Raw genomic sequence first — 12,151 nt, forward strand, 5'->3', positions numbered from 1 at the left:
TATAAAAATATCTGGGTATGACATAAAAAAGTAAAGCACAGAACGGAACATGGGCACTTAGAAATAAGCACTAGATAAAAGCAACAAATAAATAGATAGTACGGTGCAGTAAAGCACAGAACAGAACATGGGCACTTAGAAATAAGCACGAGATAAAAGCAACATAAATAAATAGATACTAAGGTGCAGTGGCAGAGCCATTAGAAGTCGGCATTACATTATTTGGCGATTCAGAGGTTCCGCCACGTGATGACGGTAGTTTTTTTCCTCCTGCTCGCTCTATAAGCTGCAGATTTTACATAGTCCATAATTGTTTTTGTAGGTAGTGTACACAAAGATGTATGTAATTTCTTACCTTTCATTGATACTTATTTTAAATGTATAAAATTCATATTTGCAGGTTTTCATAAACTTGAAATACATAGTTATCAAAGATACAAGACAGGTTGAGTGTGAATGGTGCGTTGCCAGAAGAAGAGTTCACTCTCAAGAAATCTTTAGACACAAATGTTGCATTAAAAAAAACTTTATAAATGTTTCCATGACAGAACAGACAGAACTGGCCGAGTTATTTTGTTGTATACATGTGCTGCCGTTTATGTTTGAGGATCTCAGTGGAGGTGAGGTTCAGGTCTTCATTACAGACGTCGCAGTGATAAACTCTGGTGAGACTCGACGCGGAAGAAGAGGAGGCCGCCTTTCCACTTTCAGCCCCTGAAATCCCCCCCAAAAAATCACATCATTAACCACAAATTCCTGCCATCCAGTCCAACTTTATTTATAGAACACTTGAAACAGCCCCAGAGCAGCTTAGTGCTAAATATAAGACATGAACATCACATGAGGATAAAGAACAGAACAATAACAAATTACAGTAACGGTAATTCATAAAACACAAAAATAAAATTCTAAAAGGCGATTTTTAAACAAATCTGTAAAACCTCAGCAGTGTTAATAGGCAGGAGGAAAGTAAATGAAATTTTTTTTTTTCTTTTATCATTCTATATAATCTGATTGATGAAATTTCTTTTTTTCACTTTTATCCACCCTATTTCTAGGATTCTGTTGAAGGGTTTTACAATAAGAGATAAATGAGGCCTGCATAATGTTCAAGGTAAACTCTTGTAAAGATTTGGACCAGCTCGAGCCCCTCCGAGCTCATCTTGACAAGAGTTGTTTAACTGAGCTCAGATGAGCTCAAAACGTCACTTCCATTTTATCTATATTGTGCGTTTAAAAACGTCAAAGCGGCAATAAAAAGCAATACAATTCCCCTACACTGTTCAAACGTCCTAAAAAATTACAATTGTAAAACTTTGTTCCTGAGCACTCTATAAAATAATTAAATTAGAGAGAGAAGAAGAATTGGATGGGTCTGACTGGAAGAGTTGTTGGTATATACACCATCCAATGAATAACACAGTGAATATATGAGCGAGTGAGGCTGACCGTCCTCTGGTTCCTGCTGCTCTCCGGCCGGCCTGCAGGAAGCTTCGTGGTGCATGCGCTCCAGAGGAGTCAGAGGCATGTAGAGGTCGCAGTTCGGACACGTCCAGAACGTTCGTAAACACTCGCTGTAGAGGTCCTTCGAATCCTGTAAAGCACGTTTATCATAAATGTGGTTTTATGAAGGGTCGCTCAATGGTTTGTGGACAGAATGAGGAAGAATCATTTCAATGAGACACTGCAGGGCTGGTTTGAGCTGTTTTGTGATTAATATCAATCAACTCAAGTACCTTCCCAAATATTTTCTTCTGTATTAATTCACAGTTACAGTGTAAAAAAAAAAAAAAAAAAGGTTCTCTTAGCTTATCTTATGTAATAAAGATCATTTATAGTTGCTTAACTTTAGTGAAATGGACAAAAATCTTTTTTTATCTCAACATATAAAGAACTTTCTATCCATCGATGTGACTGAGAAGTGATGTTTGCTCTTTCTGGATGGTTCCAGATCCACCCACCGTCAGGCAGTTGTAGGTGAAGAAGCTGGTGACACGCAGGCCTCCTTTGATGGGGTCTGGTTTGGCCTGGGCTCCTGGAAACAGCACGCTCAGATCCGGAGTTTCAGAGAAAGACGACTCAGACTCAGCCTGAGGTCCAACATAAAGGTTCTGGGTCTGGAAAGCCGCGAGCCTCCGCAGGCTGTAGCTCACCTAACAGGGAAGGTAAGCAGAGCACAGATCATAAAACAATGCACTTCTGTTAAATAAGCAAGTTAAGATTTGGTCTGAATTAATGGGTTCTGAAATGTTGCATTATGTAACCGCAGCTGGAGCTTTAGAGTATAATCCACTTCTTTGCCAATAGAAGGTTTTTCTTTTACTTATTGTCCATAGAGATGCATGATGCAACAACCTTTTAATAATGAAAATAATAGAGTAAATAGCAGAAGGTCAAGTGGCGCTGAGGTTCAAGCTCTCAACTCGCAGTAGTAGTGGTGGACATAATAATAGTAATAATCATAATAGTAGTTGTAATACCTGTGATTATATCAGTAACATAACAATAATTATAATTAGAATAACAACAACAATAATAAAATGAGTTCCAGTACTGTGCATACTCTGGTCTTAAAGCATTAAAAGCTCCATTTTACCAGTAAACAATTGCTTTTATCTGATTCTATTACATTTCATTTTCTTTCTTAATTCCCCTTGTCTTTTTTTAAGTATTTCCTTTATTTTACTTTATTTCCGTTACAAGTAGAAAAATCCTCACAAGTCTTACAACTTCTTAACAGAACAGAATAGAATTTATACATCGTTGGTGGAAATTCTTGCAACATGGATCCACACAGGAAGAAGAAGAAGTAGCATAGAAGTGATAAAGTCAATATTGAAAGGATGAAGTTACAGAAGTAATATGAAAGCGAAGCAGTCGGAGCTCCTGTGGCGCTCTGTGCTGCACTTTGCTGGTGCTGCCGACCCGGGCAGCATGGAGGAGGTGAGAATCATTGTTCACCATGGACAATTTCCAGCCATTTGAAGCTCAAGCTGACAGGACTACCTCGGTGTAGAGCAGGAAGCGGACCAGGCCCTCGCTCAGCTTCTCCGTGGCTCTGCGGGACACGCGCTGGACCGGAGCTGCGGATTCCGCAGGGCCGCTCTGTCCCAGCTGGGCCAGTAGGAGGCGCTCCCACTCGGCTCGGCGCTTGAGGGCGGTGGACAGCACCCTCAGGGCCTCGTTGGGCTCCCTCACCTCCAGCTCCAGCCAGCCGTCCACCACCAGCCGCGTGCAGTCTGCGTTCGTGTCGATGGAGTTCGCCACCAGCAGCAGAGCCTCCAGAACGAGTCGGGAGAGAGAATGACTGCTTTAGACCTTTTCTGTCATTTATTAACATTCAGGAACAGGACCACGTCTCTGATGAGTTGCTATATCTCACAACATCTCACTAATCTGTCTCTGCTCTCGAAAACCCCGTACGAATTTGGTCCTCCCCTCTTTCCAGGCACACCGTGTTTTTTCATATAATCAGTATAACCGCCACTGAACCTGGCATACCGAGTCTCCTCCAGCACCACAAAACAATGTCAACATGTCCCAGACAGGCCTAATCAGGTGACCTCCACCATCTTCCTCACTTCTATTAAACATCCAATCCTCCCTCCGCTCACTAATCCCGTTAACTAACGTTTATTACCAGCACAGTCCTTGCGACGACAAGCCTCGTGCACTTTTCCCACTATTTGTATGACCCATCAGGACACGTGTGTTTACCATCATTTTGTCCCGCTTCACCAAAAAGCACAGGAATTTAAAAAAAAAAGAAACAGAAGTCATTTGAGGGGATTTCAATATAGGGGAAACCCCAACATGTGGTACTGACTTGCAGCGCAGGGACGCGCACACAGTTGGACAAATATGGCTTGTTGGTCTCCAGCAGAGTGACAAAGGCCAGCAGCTGGTGTCTGCTGCTGTCCCGCTTGTCCGACCCTGAAGGCAGGAAAGAGGAGGAGGAAGCAAAGAAACATTTAAAAAAAAAAACGGCAACTCTTGTGAGGCGATCAAACGGCTCTTCATGTTAATATCCGGACAAAAAAGTGTCATAATGTTGGGTTTGATTTGCACAATATCAGACATGCTGATTGGATTTGTTTTCCCCACACAAACAATCAACACGATTACTTATTTAAAATATATGAGCACTTCAGCCAGCAATGTGCTTGTGAAACTTAAATTTTTTGGGGGAGTAGAACTGAAAAAAAACTACAAATAAAACAAATGAAACCCTTAAAGCAACACTAACTTCCAACTCGGCACCATTTTTGATCAAAGTTATTCAGTTGAGGTTTTAAATACCTACACAGCATATCCCCCCACTAAAAATATGAAGTTATTTCAGAGTTGTTGTTTTTTTTTTTTTTTACCCATATCTCCACCAATGTCTTCAGGCAGGTGCAACACCTCCGGGTCACTGGCAAACACACTGGTTGGGTGGATCACGACTCCTTGTTTATTCTTTGTGTGAAACACCTTCAAGTGAATATTTTCCAGTACAGTTAACACACTTGGACACGGGATATTTAGCGTTGTACTGTGTGAATATGATTTTCCTGACCTGCTCCGAGTCTTTGCGGGTGGAGTTGTGTTCATCGGGCAGAGCCAGCTGAGGGTAGAGTCCTCGACACAGTAGCAGCTTGAGCAAAGCCTGCTGGCGGGACGACATATCCTGGCTGGTGTTCACCGCCTCCTGCAGCTCCGACACGTTGTGACGTAATTTGAACTTCACGTCCTGTTCAGGAACACGCAGCAAAGTGAAGTTAATAAAGCACGCTTGTAGCTGCGTTGTATGCTGGTCCCGCCGCAGGGCCTGTAAATCCCAACTGCTCAGGAAGGAAGGATATTATCTGTGAAACAGCGAAATAGACATAACTTGTTTGAAGTTTACCTATCTGTTGCAGGTTCCTGACTAAATGTGACAATATTCTTTTCTTCTAAACTTAAAACTATGTCCTATAAAATAGTGCTTACAAGCGTTTAAATAAACAAAAAAAAAAAAAAGACACAAATTTGTGTTTGGTAGATTATTTTTTTCCTTTGTAACAATGCTTTGCTATATGAAACATGCCTTTGTAGGAAGGACAGCAGATTTGTATAGCGTCCATGAAAAAAAAAAAAGTCTTAATCATCTCTGCGCTTGCATCTGAAAATATCAGATCCTCTCATAATATAATATAATATAATATAGCAATTCTCACTTCTGGAGGCCAGTTAATCCCAATTAAGGTTTTAAAAATTCTAAATAAGAAATGTTTGTCTATGTGATAGGAGAGAAGAAATAATTCACAAAATCATTAACTATTGTTACGATTTTAGACGCAGCTAAACAACGCTATGGGGAATTTTTGTGTCGTTATAATTATTTTTGAGCTGCTGTACCATAAATAGTTTTCAGATTTGTGAAATGAATTAAAGTTATTTATCTAATTCACGTTGCGCATTTTAATTAAAATGATAATAATAATGCATAGGTTTTATAAAGCACTTTTTCCGAGGAGACTCAAAGCGCTTTACATTGCATGATTCACTCAGTCCATACTTGACGGTGGTAACCACAGCTGCTCTGGGGCAGTCTGACGGAGGCGAGGCGACCAATCTGCACCATTGGCCCTCCAACCAACACCAAACACTCACTATGGGAACGTCCGAAAAGTCCCTCATATTTTCCTTCTCTATGGACTTTACTTTCACCCACCTGGATGACATCACGGGGTTAAGGAAAGGTGTTAGGAGGCTTCCTAAAGGACTTAGTGAAAGGCGATCACATTAGTGCGCCAGTCGGACCGCACTTTCACTTAGTGACGTCATAATGTGACGGCAGTGCAAGTTAGTGACGTCGGCCGTGGTGTGGAAAGAACCAGTTTCTGAAAATGGACTATAAAAAGCACATTTGGATTTTAGATGATTTAAAGTTGTTCAGTGCAGATTATTACTTTGGTAACTTACATGAGCTGCTCCTTTTTCGGCCATCGTGATTTTCCGTAAACGCTCGGATGAGCGGGTCCCTTTAAATGTCGTCGCCGCAAGGAATTGTGGGGCAGAATGAGCTCGCCTCCTTTGCTAAAGTGCTATCTTAGGCTAAAGGAGGCTCTAAAGGAAGCAACGAGCCTCCTTTCCTTTGTTTAGTGAGAATTCAGACAGTCCTTATCATGGCTGCTACATAAAACACTTTCGGGATTAAGTGAAAGACGATAGATAAGCAGACAGGAGGGACATTTCCGACGTACCCAGTCTCACACTGCATTCACCCAGGCTGCCTGTTGTTCCCTCACAGTCCCCACTCAGGTACTGACCCGGCCAGACCTCACTAAGATTCCAACATCTGACAGGATCGCATCCATAAGGGGGTATGACCATAAATACAATGTTTCAGATATTTGACTACTAATATTGAGTGTTACCACATTATGCTTACTTTGTGAGTGCTTCGTGTCTCTCATTTACCTATTTCTAATGTTTTCTTGTGCTCTTTTGAAGTTTACCTGAATGTCCATGTTCTGTCCCTCCTTGCCCTTCCTGCCTCGGCTCTTCTCCTCCGTGTCGGATCCCGAGGACATGGCCCCGTCCTCGCCCTCCTCCAGCCTCAGGACTTTGCGCTTGCCGCCCTCCTGCAGCTCGTGGTCTCTCTTCATTTGATAGAGCTTTCTCCTCTCGGTCCGCCTCTCCCTGCGCTGCCCCCGGTCTCCACCAGAGGGGGCGCTGCTGCCTTCCTCTGACTCCAGGAGGCTGTGGCTCTTCAGCAAGCTCTGAGAAGCGGAGAGGAACGTCATCATGAGACAACATTCAGGTTGACTACAGAGGGAGAACTGGTCATTCTGTGGTTGCGTGATGTGTCGTGTCGCGTTCCTGCCTTGAACTGCCTGCGCAGGTTGACCATCTCGTACAGCCGCTGCTCCTCCAGGCCTCTCCTCCTGCACCACTTCCTCGATCCTCCTCCTCGCTCTCCCTTCACCTGGAGAGATCAACTACCACCGTTGTCGCTCTGAAGATCCTCTCAAGTATAATATAAAAAGAAACTCGACGTATCAAGACGTATTGACATGTTTTGTAAACACATCAGGTGGCCCTATTAAAGTACCGGTAAGTCATTTCCCCCAAGTAAAAAAAAAAAAAAGAAATACATGAAACAAAGTTACTGACTTGAGTTGTGCTTGTTGAGCAAAATAAATTAATAAATTGTTTGTTCTTTTATTTAAACATCACTACCTTGAGATTAAGGTTCAATAAAAGGGCCGTCGTTATACAACGGGGGAACAAAAACAAGATCTATTTCACAAAAGGTTGCATGATGACCAGCACCATCAACTGGTGGCTGAGTAAAAAACTATTGACAAAAAAAAGAAATAAAAAGCCCTCATCCATTTTAGAAGGTCTCAATATTTTTTTCACAATAGAACACAGAAAACACCAGATAGACATTTTACCATTTAAAAAATGAATGAGTGCATTTTCATAAATAAACAGGATGTGAGTCTCAACCAGTCACAGTTAAGCTCATTCAGCAATGGAAATATTTAACACTAATGTTAATTGTCCCAGTTAACAGGCGTCATTAACGCATTCATTCAGTAACATGACTAGAAACAAAAAGACTCTTTAGAGGAGAAGAACCCCTCAGAAGGAAAGATCAGCTGTGATTTACTAATCTGTCAAACATGCAGGTAAGAAAATGTGAAACCATTTTCAATTAATGTTCCACACCATAAAATTATAAAGACTTTGTCAATGCCACAGCTCCATCGCATGATATTACAAAACAATTCTGAGAATGTAAAGAAATGCATGTGTACAACATAAAATGCAGTCAATGCTGGATGTTATCAGTGGATTTAGTTAGTTTTTTTTAGCAATTGTGCAAACTGTCCCAACATTTTTGGAAATGTGGTTCCCTAATAAACAGCTGGTGGTATGTTGTGAACTGACCTCCACCCAGGCGTTGAAGGTGTTGAGCAGGGTCAGCGGGTCTCCCTGGTTGCTGTTCAGGGGCTGCCGGGCCGTGGTACAGTCTGGATTCTGTTGCGAGCTGCGCAGGAACGGCGACTGAACGCTGAGCGCCGCCGCTACGGTCAACACGGGCTCAACCAGGTTAAACAGAGACCCCAGCACCAGCATCTTCCCTGTGGGATACATACAAGTGGACCATTTGTTTATCTACCACACCACTGTATCTAATTCAGGGCTGTCTTTAGATTTATTAGCCCTTTTTGTTGCATTTCCTATAAAACTATAGACAAAAAGTGTGTGACAGAAAAGAAAAAAAAGATGCTGTTCGTCCACATTCCACATACAAATGCATATTCCTAAATAAGCATAATCACAACAAAGAAATAGTCTGCAAACAACCTAACATTTCCTCACTTTTGACAAACAAAACTGTATTGTGGTCCCCAAATGGGAGAATCTCACCTATGACTACATCCACGGGAAGTTGCGCAAGCAAACTCCCAATCGAAGTCAGTTCACCCTGACTGTCCAGCGCCCCCTGCTCCTTCAGGTAAGTAACTGCAGTCTGGATACTCGAAGCTGGAGGAGGATCTATAAAGACAAAGGATAGTGGATCTCCAAGATCCATGCTCTTCATCTGCGAAGTGAAAAAAGCCCAAACAAAAAACCTGGTTAAATTCCAAATTAATGTGTTTTTTTTTTTTTTCTAGTTTAAAGATTGAACTTCACATTTGTGCTGACAGAATGTGATCACCTGCAGAATGAGGGAGTCCAGAGCCACTCTGTGGATTTCGGGGACAGGATACGGAGCGAAGGCGTCGTAGTCCGACTCGGCATAGAGGCGGTAACACACTCCCGGACCCGTACGGCCGGCGCGACCTTTCCTCTGCTCAGAACTGGCTCTGCTGATCCAAAACTCCTGCAGGCGTTGCATCTTGGCTTTGGGATCAAAACTCATTTCCTTCACCTTACCTTGAAGAACAAAAACAAAATGAATCCATAGCACAGTCGGTATTATTACCCTGAGTCACATATTATTTTTGCGCACATTTAGTGTATACATTTATATTGGTTTTTTGGAGCAAAAAAACAACAACACTTAAAAGGGCTATCTTCTTTTGAAGTCTGTGAATATCACAAGATTAATTTTTTTATTTATTTATTTTTAAGTTAAACAAAGAATTTAGATTGATGACCATACTCGCAGGTTTGTAGCCACGCGCAGTGCGGTGCTTTATATCATATGTTATGTTATATGTTTGCAGTAAGAGCACTGATTGGCCTAAAAAAATGTATTCTTTAGCAAAAGAAAATGAACCCAAACATACAGATGGTGTTTATAGAGAACTAATTTCCATGTGTATGAACACATACAGTTCTGTGATGCTCTGGCCCCCAAACAGTCCAAAGTAAACCAGAATGTGTGTGTCCACATGAAGAAGCAGACGGATGTGAGCCAAACTGCATTCACAAAGGATTTGTACCAAGTTCTCCAGGTTCCTCCAAGAATTGTGTGCAAATAACTGCCCCCCCCCCCCCCCCCCCGACCACCACCACCACCAGAATAAAACTCCAGCGAGTACAGTACAAGAAGATAAATGTACTTTTTGCATCATACCTGAGTCCACAACAAAGCGTACCCCATCTATTGTGACTGAAGTCTCAGCAATGTTGGTAGAGATGATGCACTTTCTGACCCCAGGGGGAGAAATGTCGAACACCTGCAGCACAGCATCATAACAGAGAATCAAACGTAGTAAATTATACTCCAATAAACGATGTCTTTTTAATGCGGTTACAAGAGTGTTGTACCTTATCTTGTTGGACGAGTGACAGTGTGCTATGCAGAGGCAGGACTATCCAGCGACGCGTGTGTGTGGCATAAACCTGACAGGCCTCCTGGATGGTGGAGATCTCCGCCATGCCACTGAGAAAGAGGAGCAGGTCACCGCGCTCCTCGGGGGGGTAACGCTGGTCGATACCCTGCAGGATGCGCAGGTAGGGTCGTGGATCTAGTTTCTCAGAGCGGGAGGGCTGTTCCTCAGGTGGAATGGGCTGATATATCACCTTAGGACAGCAAATGCAGAAAAAAAAACTACTTGAAATGTGTCACACCTTTATTGTCTGATTCAAAAGTTCATTTCTGAAATAGAAACCGATAATAATATATTACAATTAACAGTGGGACAACAGAGTACAGAGATTAACATTTACATTTCGGGGCTTTCAGGGACTTCTAATAAAATAACCAACGTGACCCTTTTAGTTAGTTCGTCTTTGTCAGGAAATGCCATTCTTCATAAGACTCACATATTAATGCCTTGAGTTACAGTTGTTTCCTCACCTGAATGGGAAATAGCCTGCCTGGAACCTGCAGCACCGGAGCACTACCAAAGTAGTCCGAAAAGAGTTTGATGTTGATTGTGGCCGACATGAGGATGAGACGCAGGTCGCGGCGTTCAGCCAGCAGAGAGCGCAGGACCCCGAGCAGGAAGTCACAGTGGAGGTGTCTCTCATGGACCTCGTCCACGATCACCACCTGGTACTGGGACAGCGACTTGTCCTGCTGAATCTGTCGGAGCAGGAGGCCCTCTGTCAGGAACAGCAGCTTAGTGGAGGTGGTCCGAGTGGTCTCAAAGCGGATCTGGTAGCCCACCTAAACAATAACAACAACAACCAGCAATCTTTATGGCTCGTTCACAAAACAGAAATTATATATATATATATATATTGTTTCAACAGTCGTCATGATTCGGTTTGTATTCTGTGGTACATTGTGTGATTCTTTCTGAACATGAAGAATGAGAATCTATATGTGATGGTGCAGCACAAACCTTTGAGCCGTACTGGTTGAGACTCTCAAAGCTGACCCTCTTTGCGAGGGATATACAGGCGATCCGCCGCGGCTGAGTGCAGGAGATGTGGTTGAAGCCAGCTGAAAGAAGATACTGAGGCACCTGCGTGGATTTCCCACAGCCTGTGTCTCCTGCCACCACGACCACGGGGTGAACTCGCACCAGTTCCACAATCCGGTCATGGTACTGGTAGATGGGCAGGTTCTTCTGTTCCCGGCGGAGCTTGGCCAGTTTGCCAAAACTCTGCCTCTGACTGAAGTCCAGGAAATGCAGGAGTGCCAGGCGGCAGTCTGAGATCTCCTGAGGACCCGGTCCTGAGGATCTCTGTCTGCTTCTGTGTTCTGATTTCCCCAGGCGCTCCTCGATGTCCCTGCTGCACACAGACACGTTGATCCTGTAACGAGCATCATATTCTTTAGGAAGACCAAGATCTATCTTGGTAGTCCTCCTGTCTGTCCCATCTCCTTTGTCTTCTTCTGTAGTCCCACACATGTCTCTCTTTGTCTTAAACCTCTGGAAGCGGTCAAAGAAAGACCAGAACTCTTTGTGTTCGGTACTGCCGGCCTGAATGTAGTCCTGCTCACGAAAAAAAACCTGATCCAGTTGGGTTCTGCAATGCGGACTGTCCCAGTCCCAGGTCCTCCTGTCTGAAGCCATGGTCACACGGCACAAAACTACCTCCACAAAACTACATCGAATTCATTTCAAGCTACTGAATAAAATCCACATGGATGCGTGTCTGCACCAAACTAAATGTAATGAATCGCAAGCTGCTGAACAGCCTTCACATGGATGCACGAATATCCAGCTTAATACATTTGTAACCTGAAGATGAATCTATCAGAAACACGGCCGAGCACAAATCGTAAACATAGTTTTAACTGCTGAAATGGAAATAACAGAACATTCTGTATATACAAGTATAATAACGATGTTATCAAATGATGTGAAAATGAAAGATTTAGCGACTTAAATTTGTTGAGTTAGTCAGTTTTTGCAGCGAGGCCCGGGGGAACAATAACACTGTGACACAGTCCGTTCCGTCCCTAAGAACACTCCGGTCGGAAAGTTAAACAGTTGTTTTTACTCCGGAAAACCCTTGGTAGCGTTGAGGCATAAAGACAAGATAAACATTTTGTTTTATATTTGTTTGTATATCTTGTTTTGTTTTTTGATGCGTTTCTTCAGAATACATTTTTTGTATCACTGTTTCCATAGTATATCTTCTTGCAGTTTAACTCCAATGTTTCTGTTATTTTATGTCTCTTTGCGGTTGTTTCATGCAGGTTTTTTGGTTTTTCATACTTTCACAAAATATTAACAGAAACATGACAAAGTAGAACAGTTTAATG

The 12,151-nt window shown here is 42.7% G+C and overlaps 1 protein-coding gene across 2 annotated transcripts; it reads right to left on the reverse strand.

The window, feature by feature from the left end:
• Positions 1-555: 555 nt before the first annotated feature.
• Positions 556-11,714, reverse strand: dhx34 (DEAH (Asp-Glu-Ala-His) box polypeptide 34). 2 transcript variants are annotated; one of them, XM_080512683.1, is made up of 16 exons: positions 10,779-11,714; positions 10,289-10,600; positions 9,757-10,011; positions 9,563-9,665; positions 8,699-8,916; positions 8,407-8,581; positions 7,924-8,117; positions 6,851-6,952; positions 6,483-6,746; positions 4,559-4,732; positions 4,368-4,473; positions 3,827-3,933; positions 3,007-3,279; positions 1,962-2,153; positions 1,450-1,594; positions 556-714 (listed from the first exon to the last, which is right to left on the reverse strand). In XM_080512683.1, exons 1-16 carry the CDS (start codon positions 11,454-11,456, stop codon positions 569-571), a joined length of 3,444 nt encoding a protein of 1,147 aa, XP_080368809.1. In that variant the 5' UTR covers positions 11,457-11,714; the 3' UTR covers positions 556-568. The 2 variants fall into 2 exon arrangements, with proteins under 2 accessions (XP_080368809.1, XP_080368810.1); XM_080512684.1 differs by lacking the exons at positions 556-714; positions 1,450-1,594; positions 1,962-2,153 and having other exon boundaries at positions 3,050-3,323.
• Positions 11,715-12,151: the final 437 nt, after the last annotated feature.

This window comes from Blennius ocellaris, assembly GCF_963422515.1.
Source record: "Blennius ocellaris genome assembly, chromosome: 2".
Classification (NCBI taxonomy): domain Eukaryota; kingdom Metazoa; phylum Chordata; class Actinopteri; order Blenniiformes; family Blenniidae; genus Blennius; species Blennius ocellaris.